This window comes from Lutra lutra, chromosome 5, assembly GCF_902655055.1.
Source record: "Lutra lutra chromosome 5, mLutLut1.2, whole genome shotgun sequence".
NCBI classification, from domain to species: Eukaryota; Metazoa; Chordata; class Mammalia; order Carnivora; family Mustelidae; genus Lutra; species Lutra lutra.
The window spans coordinates 150,254,276-150,267,537 of NC_062282.1; the positions used below are offsets into that span (position 1 = coordinate 150,254,276).

A 13,262-nucleotide genomic window follows, 5' to 3' on the forward strand; every position below is an offset into this window, starting at 1 on the left:
AGGTGCTTTCCAAGCAAATAGTTCTGCTCCACTAGAGATGTAACAGAAATCTAAACTGCTTCATGACCTTAATTGTCATAGGCTGAGGCTCAAGTATTTACTTATTACTTCATGTGATGTGGAAACTGATGTTCCATGATTTCAAAACTCCTCCACGTGGAATTAAAAATTAAATCCTCAGGCATCAGAATTCCTATTTGTTTGTGACCTGCCAGTCAGACTTGAATGTTAAATGAAGACTGTACGTGGTTTTATCAAACAACCTGTCACGATGGACCAACTAGAGGCCTTTCCACGAGCGCTACATATCATCACTGACATCACCCACTGAAGACAGAACACAATTCTTAAAATTTAATGAAATTCCAAGAGTAAACATTTTCCTATGGGTTTTGGTTTCCAATACCTGCCTATTGGGAATTAATACTTATTACCTGTTCAACAATTACAGAAAAAAAAAAAATTACAAAAAGTTTTGAATTTGAGGTATATAAAGAATATTCATTAAGAATAAAGTAGTCAAGATTGCCTTTTACTCAAAAAAATCACTTCAAAGAGTTGACCTCCATGTACAAAAGACAAGATCAATCACATTTATCACTGGACACAAAGAATATTCCAAAGATTTTTAAAAATGGTAATTTCAAAAAGGAAAATTAATTTTAACTTTTATAGTTCATTCGTTATCAAGACCATACTCGCTTAACAAGGTAATTATACTATTGATACAAAACATACAGTATTTACACTTAACTGTACAAAATAATTTAATGTATACAAAAATATTAGAATGTTTAGAGTTGACTGACACAGTCTTAAGTAATCTCTTCTAGAGAAGTATATAGTAAGACCACTGATTTCCATTTCATTTCTTGTTTAATAAGTCAAAGAAAGGATGCTGCAAGGCTTCGTCCAAGGTGATTCTTTTCACTGGGTCGTATTCTAACATTCTTCGTACCAGGTCAAATAGTTTCTCATGTTCTTCATCATGACAAAGCATAAATTCCTGGGGGGAAAAAATGTCTGTTTAAGAAAGAGATTTAAAAATAGTTTTTAAAAACATTTTTTAAAACCACCTTGTATCTTTTCTCTTTTACCTTTAATGGTTTGCAGCGTCTCCTAACATATCGGCCAGCGGAACTGTGTTCATCCCAGTCTAGCTGGTTATGGTGAAAATACTTGCGTTTTCTATGAGAAAAAGCCTGGGTCAGTAAAAACAACTGAAGAGCCACATGTTTACCCTGCCCCCACTGGAACAGATGGGAGCATGGACGGCTCTGTAGACACACATACACATGCATACAATTTTTTCAAATCTCAGCAGTTACAGATCAGATACTTCATGGTGCATCTTCCTCACTCTCGCACCCTCAGGGGTTTCAGCGGCCCACCTAAGTGGCTCATGAGTACCATACATAGACCAGCGTCGGCCTCTGGATCCAGTCCTCTGAGTTCAGATTTCACTAGATCTGGGAAGCGGTGGCGAAGTTCTGTTTGCAAACCACTCTAGCATCTTGTCCAAAGGCAGACATCTAGCTAGCAGTAGTCCGGAATACAAACAGATCGAGAGGACTCCAAGATCAAACTCTTTTTACTATTCTCTGTATTATGTTTTTATCAAGTTAGGAAAACATTTATGCAAAGGTTAACCTGAATGTAAAAAACACCACCTTTGTTTACTAGATCACGAGGTAAATACTGCATTACTTTAAAAATTTGACTGTCTGGGGGAAAAGAATCCAAATCTGAAGTCCTTGGGATAAGCACTGAGACCAAAGTTGGGTTCTCTGTAGTCTGAATACAGGGCACTACACGTACCTTGTTTTCTGAATCATGTGTGTTGGTATGGGTCCTAGTATTCGTTCCATCATTGCGAGGTGCTCTTTACTATCATGAGTCTAAAACACATAAGAAAAACGAATTTAGCACTTCCTCTTGTGCTACATGCACAATAAAGGAAAATACAAGAAAACAGCACTGACACAAAGGGCTAGATTAGACAGCTGCATGGCAGATATTACACTCTACTTCAAAGATGGAACAATACTGAGTGAGCTGTATTCTCGGTGGAAACCTGTAAAACCGAAGTCTTTCTGATACCCAACAGTAAGGTTCTGTATAGCAGAAGACATGGAATTTAATGTAAAACTGAACGTTTTCCTTACTTATTTTCAATTCATGCACTGTGCTGAAAAACGACTAAGATAGAGTACCAGAAAACTGGTCTCCTCACTTACTCAGCTGCTGACCCCAAACTGGCCTCCACTCACCAGTGAAAAGCAACATGTTAACATCTACTCTTCTCAGGCAATAAAAATCCAGGGCCAGTAATTCTCACAACAATCCTGAGCTCCGTATATGGGAATGTGCGCGTCCAAGAAGCTGAGATACTAGCTCGTAAATGAGGAAAGGTGAATTATGGACCTAAGTCAAAACTCTTATTATTGGGGCGCCTGGGTGGCTCAGGTCATGATCTCAGGGTCCTGGGATCGAGTCCCGCATTGGGCTCTCTGCTCAGCGGGAAGCCTGCTTCCCTCTCTCTCTCTCTCTGCCTGCCTCTCCGTCTACTTGTGATCTCTCTCTGTCAAATAAATAAATAAAATCTTTAAAAAAAAAAACAAAACTCTTATTATTAAGTCACATAGGAGCAGAGCTCTGGCTGAAGGAAAGACACCCGCACACTTACAGCTGAGATGGTGAGCTCTCCGATGAGAGTCCAGCAAACTTTTGTGAAGGTCCAAACATAAGTATTTTAGGCCTACCTGGCCACAAATGGTCTCTGTCACATATTCTTTTTTTTAAAGCAGGCATCAGGCAGGGTATCATTTGCCAACTCTCAGTCTGAAGAGCAGAGGCTATGGGTAATGCTTTTTAAAATCTATCAACTACTGTTCCTAGCACCCCACCTCCACCACATGGAGTCCCAAATCCATGACAGGAGCAGGTAATACTAGCTCCACACTTTTATCTTTATGTTTCTAGAATACCACAAGCCAGGGGGTGGGGGAGAATGGCGGGGAGGGAATACCACAAGAGAGTCTAAAAGGTCATCTGGCATCTTAGACCTTAATCACCAGCCTGCAGTGAACTGTTCCTTTTTCAGAATCATAGACACCAGCCCGTATTTTCTGATACCTTGTTTTTAACTGTTGTGGCTTGCTGAATCAAAGCAGCTCATCTGATACAAGTTCAGGGTCATTTCCTTCTAGAATTAACTCATCTTTCTTGGCTTGAGAGATACTGAACCCTCAACACCTAGCCTCATCCAAACCCTTCTGGTGTATTTTCACCCAAGAAATGTCATATTCAACAAGAAAACCATGCTCCTGAACAACACTGATGGGGAAATGAGCACACACAGACCTCATCTTGTAATGGAAGCCCAGTGTAACACCCTTGCTCATGTTCTACAAAGAACTACAGACAGGAAAAAACTGGCTACAGTTAAGGACATTTCCCCACCATTTGTCAACCTGGCGCCGTCTCCTTCTTTCCAAGGAGACCAAGTTCTACACTGATGTAATTGAAGTCCCTTTGCCGGGTTCCTCTGGGGCTCTTTGCAGTAATAGCACATCCCTTCAGAATGATTGCTCAGAACAGTCTTCATTCTTGCAACAGATGTGGCAAAAAGCTAGCTCCACATTTAAAAAAGAATTCCTTAGTTTAAGACTATTTTGGAGTGTGGAACTTAAAACAGAAAACATGTATCCTCAAGTGTTAATGATTTGCACTTAAGACCTCAGAGTGATTTACACTCACAAATCATGGGAAGCAACTTTTATAGGTATCAGAATGAAGGTGGCAAACCATCCGCTCAACTTTTTCTGACCCTCAGCTTACCGCCACAAACCAGATACACCACCTCCAAAACCTCACTCGTGACCATGGTTCTAGATCTCAAACTTGTCTATAAACTCAGGGTACTTTTAACAGGATTGCAGGGGATTAGCAACGGGAGAAGGCTGGTGACAGGCCCCACAAGGAGAGACACACATTCTACCACAGCCACCACCCAGTGACTCTGAACTCCTCACACTTCCCCTTCACCCTGCATTGCCCCTGACTTCAAGTCATCCTCAACAGGAAGCAGAATGTGCCCAACCGGCACCCCCATCACTCCCAAAACAGATCACAACACTTCGATCACACTACAACCCTACTGGAACTTCGTCAATGCTTACACAACTTAAAGCTTCTAGAAGACGGTTAAATTTCAGATGTAAGAAGAATTATGACAGAAGAAAGCAGGGACTTAAATAAGGTTTCCTGCTTTGTTTTGCCAAGTAAGGATTTTAATTAAAAAAAAAAAACAAAAAAAAAAAACAACAACAAAAAAAAACTGCCAACAACTATTATCATCAGTCCTTAAAAGGGACATTTTAGTACCAAAAACAAACAAAAAACCTGGAGGAATAATCTCCAAATAAATGCCAGAATGACAAACTCACAAAATAATTTTCACTTTGGATTGGTCTAATATTCTGGATAACACTAACTTCTAGGAAATAAGTACCTTTCTATCCAAACAGGTCCATTAGTGAGTCGCTGCATCATTTTCCCACTTATGCAAGATTCTGACAGCACTGTTTACAACTCCCCAACCAGAGTACGTTCTTTTATTTTTTTCTTTTTAAAGATTTTACTTATTTGACAGAGAGAGAGATCACAAGCAGGGAGGGAGGCAGGCAGAGAGAGGAGGAAGCAGGCTCTCCACAAAGCAGAGAGCCCTATGTGGGGCTCGATCCCAGGACGTTGGGATCATGACCTGAGCCGAAGGCAGAGGCTTTAACCCACTGAGCCACCCAGGCGCCCCCAGAATACGTTCTTTTATGCCTCCACACATTTATGGGTCCAGCTTCCTCTTCCTGAGCCGACCTCCACATTCTCTGGTTTTCTGACAAAGCCCTCATCTTCCTTCTAGCGCTGGCTTAAACTCCCCACACCTCCTCAGTGACACCTTTTCAGAGGAATCGAACTGTCCATCTTTCCTGGGTTCCCACTACACTTTCCACATTGTCCCATGAGAGCAAATACACCACACTGTATTGTAAGCTCTCCCATGTCTATCTTTTGCACGACTTCCTTGAGGACAGAGATGTTGTCTTTTCATCTTTATACACCTAAGCGCCTTGAAATGTGCCTACGGGGTCACAGATGCTTAATACAAACATCTCAAATACAACTTATTCTTCCTGAATCACTTTATAAAAAGGACCAAGTGACTTGGGTCATGGCCGCGCTGACAGTCAACATAACCAGAATGGAATTAAAGCCGGCCACAATAACACTAAAACAAACTTATGCAGGAACTCAATAAAAAAATGGAAACACAAGGGGCGCCTGGGTGGCTCAGTGGGTTAAGCCGCTGCCTTCGGCTCAGGTCATGATCCCAGGTCCTGGGTTCGAGCCCCACAATCGGGCTTTCTGCTCAGCAGGGAGCCTGCTTCCTCCTCTCTCTCTGCCTGCCTCTCTGCCTACTTGTGATTTCTGTCAAATAAATAAATAAAATCTTAAAAAAAAAAAAAAAAAAGGAAACACAAGACAATATGAACTCCAATCACATGCAAAACGCACTATGACCATTAACTAAGAGCAGTTCCCCCAATTCTAGTTTTAGAGAAGAATGACCATTTTCCATATGTAAATTTTAACCTTAAGAAGAACACTACAGCAACTTGTCAATATGGAGGCCTAAATTTTCATATGCCTTTAACACTGAGAATTATGAAATGCTATTTATTAAATACATACCTGAAAGACTGTGAAACCAAGGTAATATTCAATAAGAATGCAACCTATGCTCCAAACATCACAAGGCTGGGACCAACCTAAAGCTGTAAAAACAAAAACACATACTTGTTTTGTTTTCAATTAATCTGAGAGAGAGAGACAGCACACACACACAAGTAGAGGAAGCAGCAGACTCCCTGCTGAGCAGGGAGCCTGACGCGGAGCTGGATCCCAGGACCCCAGGACCACGACCTGAGCCGAAGGCAGATGCTCAACTGACGGAGCACCCAGGTGCCCCCCAAAACGCAACACTTGTATATGCAACAATTTTTAATTGCCAATGCCCTACAGCCTTCCCTGTATGGGGGCCCTTTTCACCTAGCCCATTTGGGAGAATAGGACAGTAAACTTAGGGTTTACATTTTCAGTTTTATATAAAATGTTCAGTTTTACATAAAATTCAGTATGTTCTCATAATTCTCCACATCCTTACAACAAGTCAGTGCTTTAATCTGGGGGTGGGGGCATTTTATGTAAAATAAGAAAACGGCTAACAAGTATTTTCCACATCTAACTACCGATTTGTACAAATACTCCATCAACTCTGAACCGCATGCAATGGGGAGCACGGTTATACCCAGTTCATGGTTGCTCCAGGAAAATTTACATTTTTATAGCAAATATAGGTTGACAATCATCCTCAAAATGTAATTACTAACCATTTATTATCAGCTTAAAGGAAGAGTTTATTTCTTGCATTAGAAAAATACCACAATTTTACATAAATTATATAAAGACTGTAATGGTATTGTAAGCAGTTTCACTATAAGCAGAATTATAGAGCCATTTACAGTTCACAGGATCTACCTATTCTACTTATATATGTACTTTTTAGGCTATCGGTACGTGATTTCACGTATACTTTCTCTTTCACGATTCTCAATGGCAGTACCATTCAGGAAAAAATAAAATACCTACTCTTCTTAAGCCTACTTAATTGGAAAGGAGAAAAAAAGTAAACCGTACAGATATTTTCAACTTCTAAAGATCAAGTACTTAATAAAATAATAATGTATAAATAAAACCTACTGTAAAAGACATCCCAATTACTTTCAGTAACGAAAAGCACATTCAAAAACTTGACTATGAGTTAGTCATTTTATTTACTTGTATCTGAATTTAGTCATTTTCGTTAATGCTCACAATGCCTACCATCTGAACAAATGGGTAACAAATGGATTCTACCTACAGTGACACATAAAAAAATCTGCAAATGATAGATCTTAGACCTAAAATGAAGGTTTTCTTCTCCAGCCACTCCCATCTTCTAAAGCAGCTTTGTTCCCAGATGACCATAACCTTCTGCCATACACCATTCTAAACCATCCCATTCTCTGGGAAGTCAGCGCTCGGACTCTTTGGGATTTCCCACCATTCACGTCTACCTACCTCTCTCAGCCTCATCCATTTACTACCAATGTGCAAGGCAGGCGACCAACTGCCCTCCTCAACGGCAGCCCTTGATTTCATCTTCCTCTTCAACCTAATTCTGCCTCAATCCTCAGGATCAGTAATCCAGAAACACAAAGGGCCCTTCTAATTGCCCAATCTGCTGACTTCTTTTCCTCAAGGGCAATAACCCCAATTCCGGATTTATAGCAGCTATCTAGTATAGCCATACTTGGAACTGTGTTACGGTCATTCTTAAAAATTACTGTATTTTATCCAATCTAGGAGGCTGTTAACAGACACACAACTATTTTATGTACTAATAACAAAAAAAATGCCAGTTACTTTGTATTGTGTGTGTGGGGGTAATCTGCATCTTAAAATTGACAACATAGGAAGTCGTATCCTTTCAAGATCTGAAAATAGCTCCCTGTCCACAGACTCTTCCCATACTTCTTTTGCCCTCACTCAAGCCTTTAGTCCTCAACCATGAATACACTTTCTAAACTACTAAAACACAATAGGTCCTTGCAGACCATACTAAGCAGAAATCCTATTATCATCCATTTCAAAGACAAGTTCAAGACCTGTGCTGTCCAACACAGAAGCCACCAGCTAATATGAGGCTATTTACAGCTAACATTTAAACTAATATAAAATTTGAAATACAGTGTCTCAGTCACACTACCTACACTCCAAGTATGCAGTAGTCCACATGTGGTGAACAGCTACCATACTGGACACTGCAGGTACAGAACATTTCCATAGAAACATGGAAAGTTCTACTGGCCAGCACTGCATAATATTCTCAATCTCCTTATGCTTTTAGCAATCCTCTGCTCCCAAGTAAAAATTGTTAGTTTTCCTACTCTTATTCTGAACTACCAACTCCTGTTGCACAAAAAAAGGTGAAAAGTACAAATGGACTCTGCAAAAATGTTCTATCCAACCTCAGTTGGACCTTTTTGCTAACAAGCCTATTCCATGTAACCATGTCTCAAGAGCAGCTGATCTGAACTTCCTCCCATGGTCTCTGAACCCCCAACCTCCTCTCCGACACTTCTCCACTTTATTAACAAGACGGACTGGTCTCTGACATTTTGAGGTGCAAGATACGCACTCCCTTACTGAAGTCCCTCTTTTTTTTAAAACTCGGTACCTTAAAGTAATTTTCTTCTTTAATCTTTCTCAAGCCAAGGATTATCAAACTGCTCCTCTTAGACTGGCCCCTCTTTCTTCTTGACCTCCACCTGCCCTTTACCTACATGTCTGCCAACCAGACCTTTAGCATTTCTAAAGCACCATGCTATTGTAACATGAAAACTGGTACCCCCCCCATCACTTCACACTGCCGTGACATACTTTGTCACTAGAACTTGCCCTTTTATGATCTCGTGTGGTTAACTTGCTTAAAAAATAATCACTTGGGGGGCACCTGGGTGGCTCAGTGGGTTAAAGCCTCTGCCTTTGGCTCAGGTCATAATCTCAAGGTCCAGGCATCGAGCCCCGCATCGGGCCCTCTGCTCGGCAGGAAGCCTGCTTCTCCCTCTCTCTCTGCCTGCCTTTTTGCCTACTTGTGATCTCTGTCCGTCAAATAAATAAATAAATAAATCTTAAAAAAAAAAAAAAAAATCACTTGGGGGGGGCACCTGGGTGGCTCAGTTAAGCATCCAACTCTTGATTTCAGCTCAGGTCTTGATCTCAGGGATGTGAGTTCAAGCCCTGCTCTGGGCTCCATGCTAGGCATGGAGCAGAGCATGCACACATACATAAATTAAAAAAGTAAAAATTAAAAACAACAACAAAAACCAACCACCTAGAATGTCTTTACAGATGGTATCACATTTTTCCCGTTCAGGAAAAGTATTTGTAGCCATGTCCAGACAGTTTTTCTTAGGACAGATAATCTATTTTCTGTACACTAAGAAAACCACACCCATCCCTCTACCTGTCCCCTAACAAAAGATGTGGAGGAAAAAAAAAATCTCTTAAATATAGTATCAGGAAGGATGGTGTCCACTGACCCAGAATGACCTCTGGAGCTCTGTAATGCCGTGTAGATACCAAAGTACTATGATGTTCATCATCATACGTTGCACTTCCAAAGTCAACAACCTTGATATCTGTGTTTTTCAATGTGCGTTCATCACGTTTCTAGAAAAATACAGTTGCGTCAACATGAAGATCAGTAAAGACACGAAATACTTTATAGCACTTCAAAAGGCATGCACATGAATTAACTTTTTGATTTTCAACATAACTCCATGAGAAAGGTAAAGAAGGATTATCCTTTTTTGGTTAAATATCAGGATATAACCAGCCTCAGAAGTGAAAATAAAATTCCTCATCCAAGATCACCAAAACAAATTAATTTTAAAAACCACCACCAAAATTAAAATAAAATTGTAACTTACCATTTTAGAATTATATTTGACTACATAGTCAGACTTCACAAATAAAATATTTTCAGGCTTCAGATCTGTATGGGTTAACTTATTATGATGCAAAACTACAAGAGAACAAAAAGACATTAGTTTCACTTAAGTATTTCATCTGTATTGGGGGACATATAAGATTAATAGTGGTATAGGAATTTCATCTTTACCTATAATGTGTATTTTTAGTAACAATGTTTTGACATGTTGCTTGTACAATGAAAACTTAATTTTCTGGTGTCTAAAATTTATCAAGTATACTTACAATTTATAGACTGGCAGATCTGATATGCCATCTGCCTGATGTGGTCAATTTGAAATGGTAGAAAGCTATTTTCTTTAATGAAATCATAGGTACTAAGTCCCAGTAGTTCAAACACAATACAAACATGACCATGATGATCAAACCATTCTAGCATCTGGACACAACGGCTAAAACAGATCAAAATAAAAACAAGTCAGTTCACAGAATTCTGGTTATTTTAGGCAACAGGAGAGATCACAGTTCAAGTTCATACTTACAAGACACTATTGGGATCAGTACTATTTAAATGCTCCAATACTTGGATTTCTGAACGAGCTGCTTCACGGTATCGACCTACATTTTTTACAATTTTCACTGCTACATGCATGCCATCCCTTAAAAACAAAATTAAGATGAAAACCATTTATATATAGAAGCAGGATGAAGACGTGTCCTCTAAAGCATAATCTTACTGAGTATCAATTACTCTGTTATTGTTCTAAAAGTCTTTCAGGACACCTTATATCCAATTCCATATAACATCCTTTCAAAACAACCTGACAAAACACAATTTCTATCAAGCAATTAATTCCTTAATACTCAAAAATTTTAATGTTTTCAGAATTTTACATTTACCTAGACTTCATACAAAAGTTAAAAAAAACATAAAAATAAAACCTCAAATAGAACATGCTACTGCTAAAAGCATATGTTCAGACCCACCCTGTGCCAGAAGGCGCACAGGTGTTAGTGATGAAGACAAGGCTTGTCCCTATGCTCCTCAGTCAAATGGAAAAAACAGACACATGAACAACTTACAAGGTCAGAAGTGCTTCGTATGAGCTACTACACAGCGAAGAGATGGGCGAGCCTAACAATTAGGGGGCTAAGGGAGGCTCAAACTTATTCAGAGAAGAAGCTGACACATGACTGAGCCCTGAAAAACAGCTACCAGTCTTTAAGATTTGGGAGAAAAAGTGAACATGTTCAAACAAAGGACAGACCACCAGTAAGTCATGAAGCCAGGAATATGTTTACTATATTCACTGACTCAAGTGAAGAGAAACAGCTAGTGTGGGGCACAAGCTTTAGATCAGGGTATCTGTAATACTTTCTAAAACGTATCAAGTGGGGCGCCTGGGTGGCTCAGTGGATTAAAGCCTCTGCCTTCGGCTCAGGTCATAATCTCAGAGTCCTGGGATCGAGCCCTGCATTGGGCTCTCTGCTTGGCGGGGAGCCTGCTTCCTCCTCTCTCTCTCTCTGCCTACTTGTGATCTCTGTCTGTCAAATACATAAATAAAATCTTTAAAAAAAATGTAAATAAATAAATAAATAAAACAAACGTATCAAGCCACGCATGCTCTTGAGGAAATGGATTTCTTCAAATTCCTTTTGTCTTCTTTTCTAAATCTGATCTTTTTTTTTTTTTTTTAAGATTTTATTTATTGATTTGACAGAGAGAGATCACAAGTAGACAGAGAGGCAGGCAGAGAGAGAGAGGGAAGCAGGCTCCCCGCCGAGCAGAGAGCCCGATGCGGGACTCGATCCCAGGACCCTGAGATCATGACCCGAGCGGAAGGCAGGGCTTAACCCACTGAGCCACCCAGGCGCCCCTAAATCTGATCTTTCTGAAGATGAACCAGCACTCAAACCTTTTTTTTTTTTTTTAAAACTCTGGTCCTTCCACTTTACACAAGAAAAGAAAACTTTATACCGCTCATTAGTACGAGATATGTGCCGTAGGGGGCGCCTAGGTGGCACAGCCCATTCAGCAGCCAACTCTGGATTTCGGCTCAGGTCATGATCTCAGGGTCATGAGATCCAGCCTCACATCTTGCTAGGTGAGCACCGCAGAGTCTGCTTGAGATCCTCGCTTTCCCTCTGCCCCTTCCCTCAGTCTCCCTCAAAATAAATAAATTAACCTTAAAAAAAAAAAAAAGAAAGAAAAGAAAAAAAGAAAAGATATGTGCCCTAGACTGTAAAATGAACAAACCAACCAACCAACCTTGAGTTTTCTAGTGGCTAGACAGCAAACCTTTTTTCTAAGTCTGGTGGTTTCCAATTCACTGTTTTCAAAAAGCCTCAGTGAAACTGTGCCCTGATAAATCATTAAAAACTTATTTTCATGATAATCTCCTTATGATACTTGGCATGTATCTCAGGACTTCAAAGAGTTGCTATGAAACTTCTATGACAAAACTCCTTCTAGTATCATCTATGTATGACTCAAGTTTTCTCAGTGCTTATTAGCTCTGGGAATGAAAAATTAATAAAGCTGTTAGCTAATACTACTTCAGTAATTACAATGAACACTTGTATACTTTCAACTTAGAGATTACATGTCATCTTTAAAAAAAAAGGAAACACCTTTTTTTTTTTTTTTTTTAAAGATTTTATTTATTTATTTGACAGAGAGAGATCACAAGTAGACAGGCAGGCAGAAAGAGAGAGAGAGGGAAGCAGGCTCCCTGCTGAGCAGAGAGCCCGATGCGGGACTCGATCCCAGGACCCTGAGATCATGACCTGAGCCGAAGGCAGCGGCTTAACCCACTGAGCCACTCAGGTGCCCGGAAACACCTTTTTAAAAAGCTATTATTTATTTATTTGGTAGAGAGAGAGAGAGAGATCACAAGCAGGCAGAGAGATAGGTGGGGAGGGAGGAAGCAGACTCCCTGCTAAGCAGGGAGCCCAATGTGGGGCTCGATCGCAGGACCCTGGGATCATTACCTGAGCTCAAGTCAGATTAAGCTTTAACCCACTGAGCCACCAGGAGCCCCCCAAAAAGGAAACATCTTAAGCACTTGAAGTATGTTTATGAATACATGTATTCCTTTTTTTTAAGATTTTATTTTACTTATATGAGAGAGAGAGACACAATGAGAGAGGGAACACTAGCAGGGGGAGCAGGAGAGGGAGAAGCAGGCTTCACGCTCAGCAGGGAGTCCAATGCAGGGCTCGATCCCCATGATCTCAGCCATGATCTCAGCCGAAGGCAGCCGCTCAACCACTGAGCCACCCAGGCGCCCCCATGTACTCCTTTTTTTTTAAAGCCCAAACTAACCCAATACAAGACACATTTCCAATTAACTTTTATATTTAGGTCAAATAAATATAAAAATTTGCAAAGATTTCTACTTAATCAATTGAATACCATTAATTGGAGTATCTCAAATACAATTTGGAATCTCAAGAAATTTTATTTTTTAAAAGTTTTATTCATTATTTGACAGAGATGACAAGTAAGCAGAGAGGCAGACAGAGATAGAGAGAGAAGGAAGCAGGCTTCCTGCTGAGCAGAGAGCCCGATGTGAGGCTCGATCCCAGGACTCTGGCATCATGACCTGAGCTGAAGGCAGAGGCTTTAACCCACTGAGCCAACTACTTTATGATGAAAAATTTTAGAT

The 13,262-nt window shown here is 40.2% G+C and overlaps 1 protein-coding gene across 4 annotated transcripts in view; it reads right to left on the reverse strand.

Moving 5' to 3' along the window:
* Positions 1-339: 339 nt before the first annotated feature.
* CLK4 (CDC like kinase 4) overlaps positions 340-13,262 on the reverse strand; it is a 29,766-nt gene continuing 16,843 nt past the window's right edge. For all 4 annotated transcript variants that reach the window (XM_047729938.1, XM_047729937.1, XM_047729939.1 and 1 more), the window contains 8 exons: positions 10,137-10,253; positions 9,880-10,046; positions 9,594-9,688; positions 9,204-9,333; positions 5,752-5,834; positions 1,819-1,898; positions 1,098-1,188; positions 340-1,006 (listed from right to left, as the gene is read on the reverse strand). In XM_047729938.1, the coding sequence (XP_047585894.1) occupies positions 866-1,006; positions 1,098-1,188; positions 1,819-1,898; positions 5,752-5,834; positions 9,204-9,333; positions 9,594-9,688; positions 9,880-10,046; positions 10,137-10,253 (904 nt within the window). In that variant the 3' untranslated portion in view covers positions 340-865. The remainder of the gene's footprint in view (positions 1,007-1,097; positions 1,189-1,818; positions 1,899-5,751; positions 5,835-9,203; positions 9,334-9,593; positions 9,689-9,879; positions 10,047-10,136; positions 10,254-13,262) is intronic.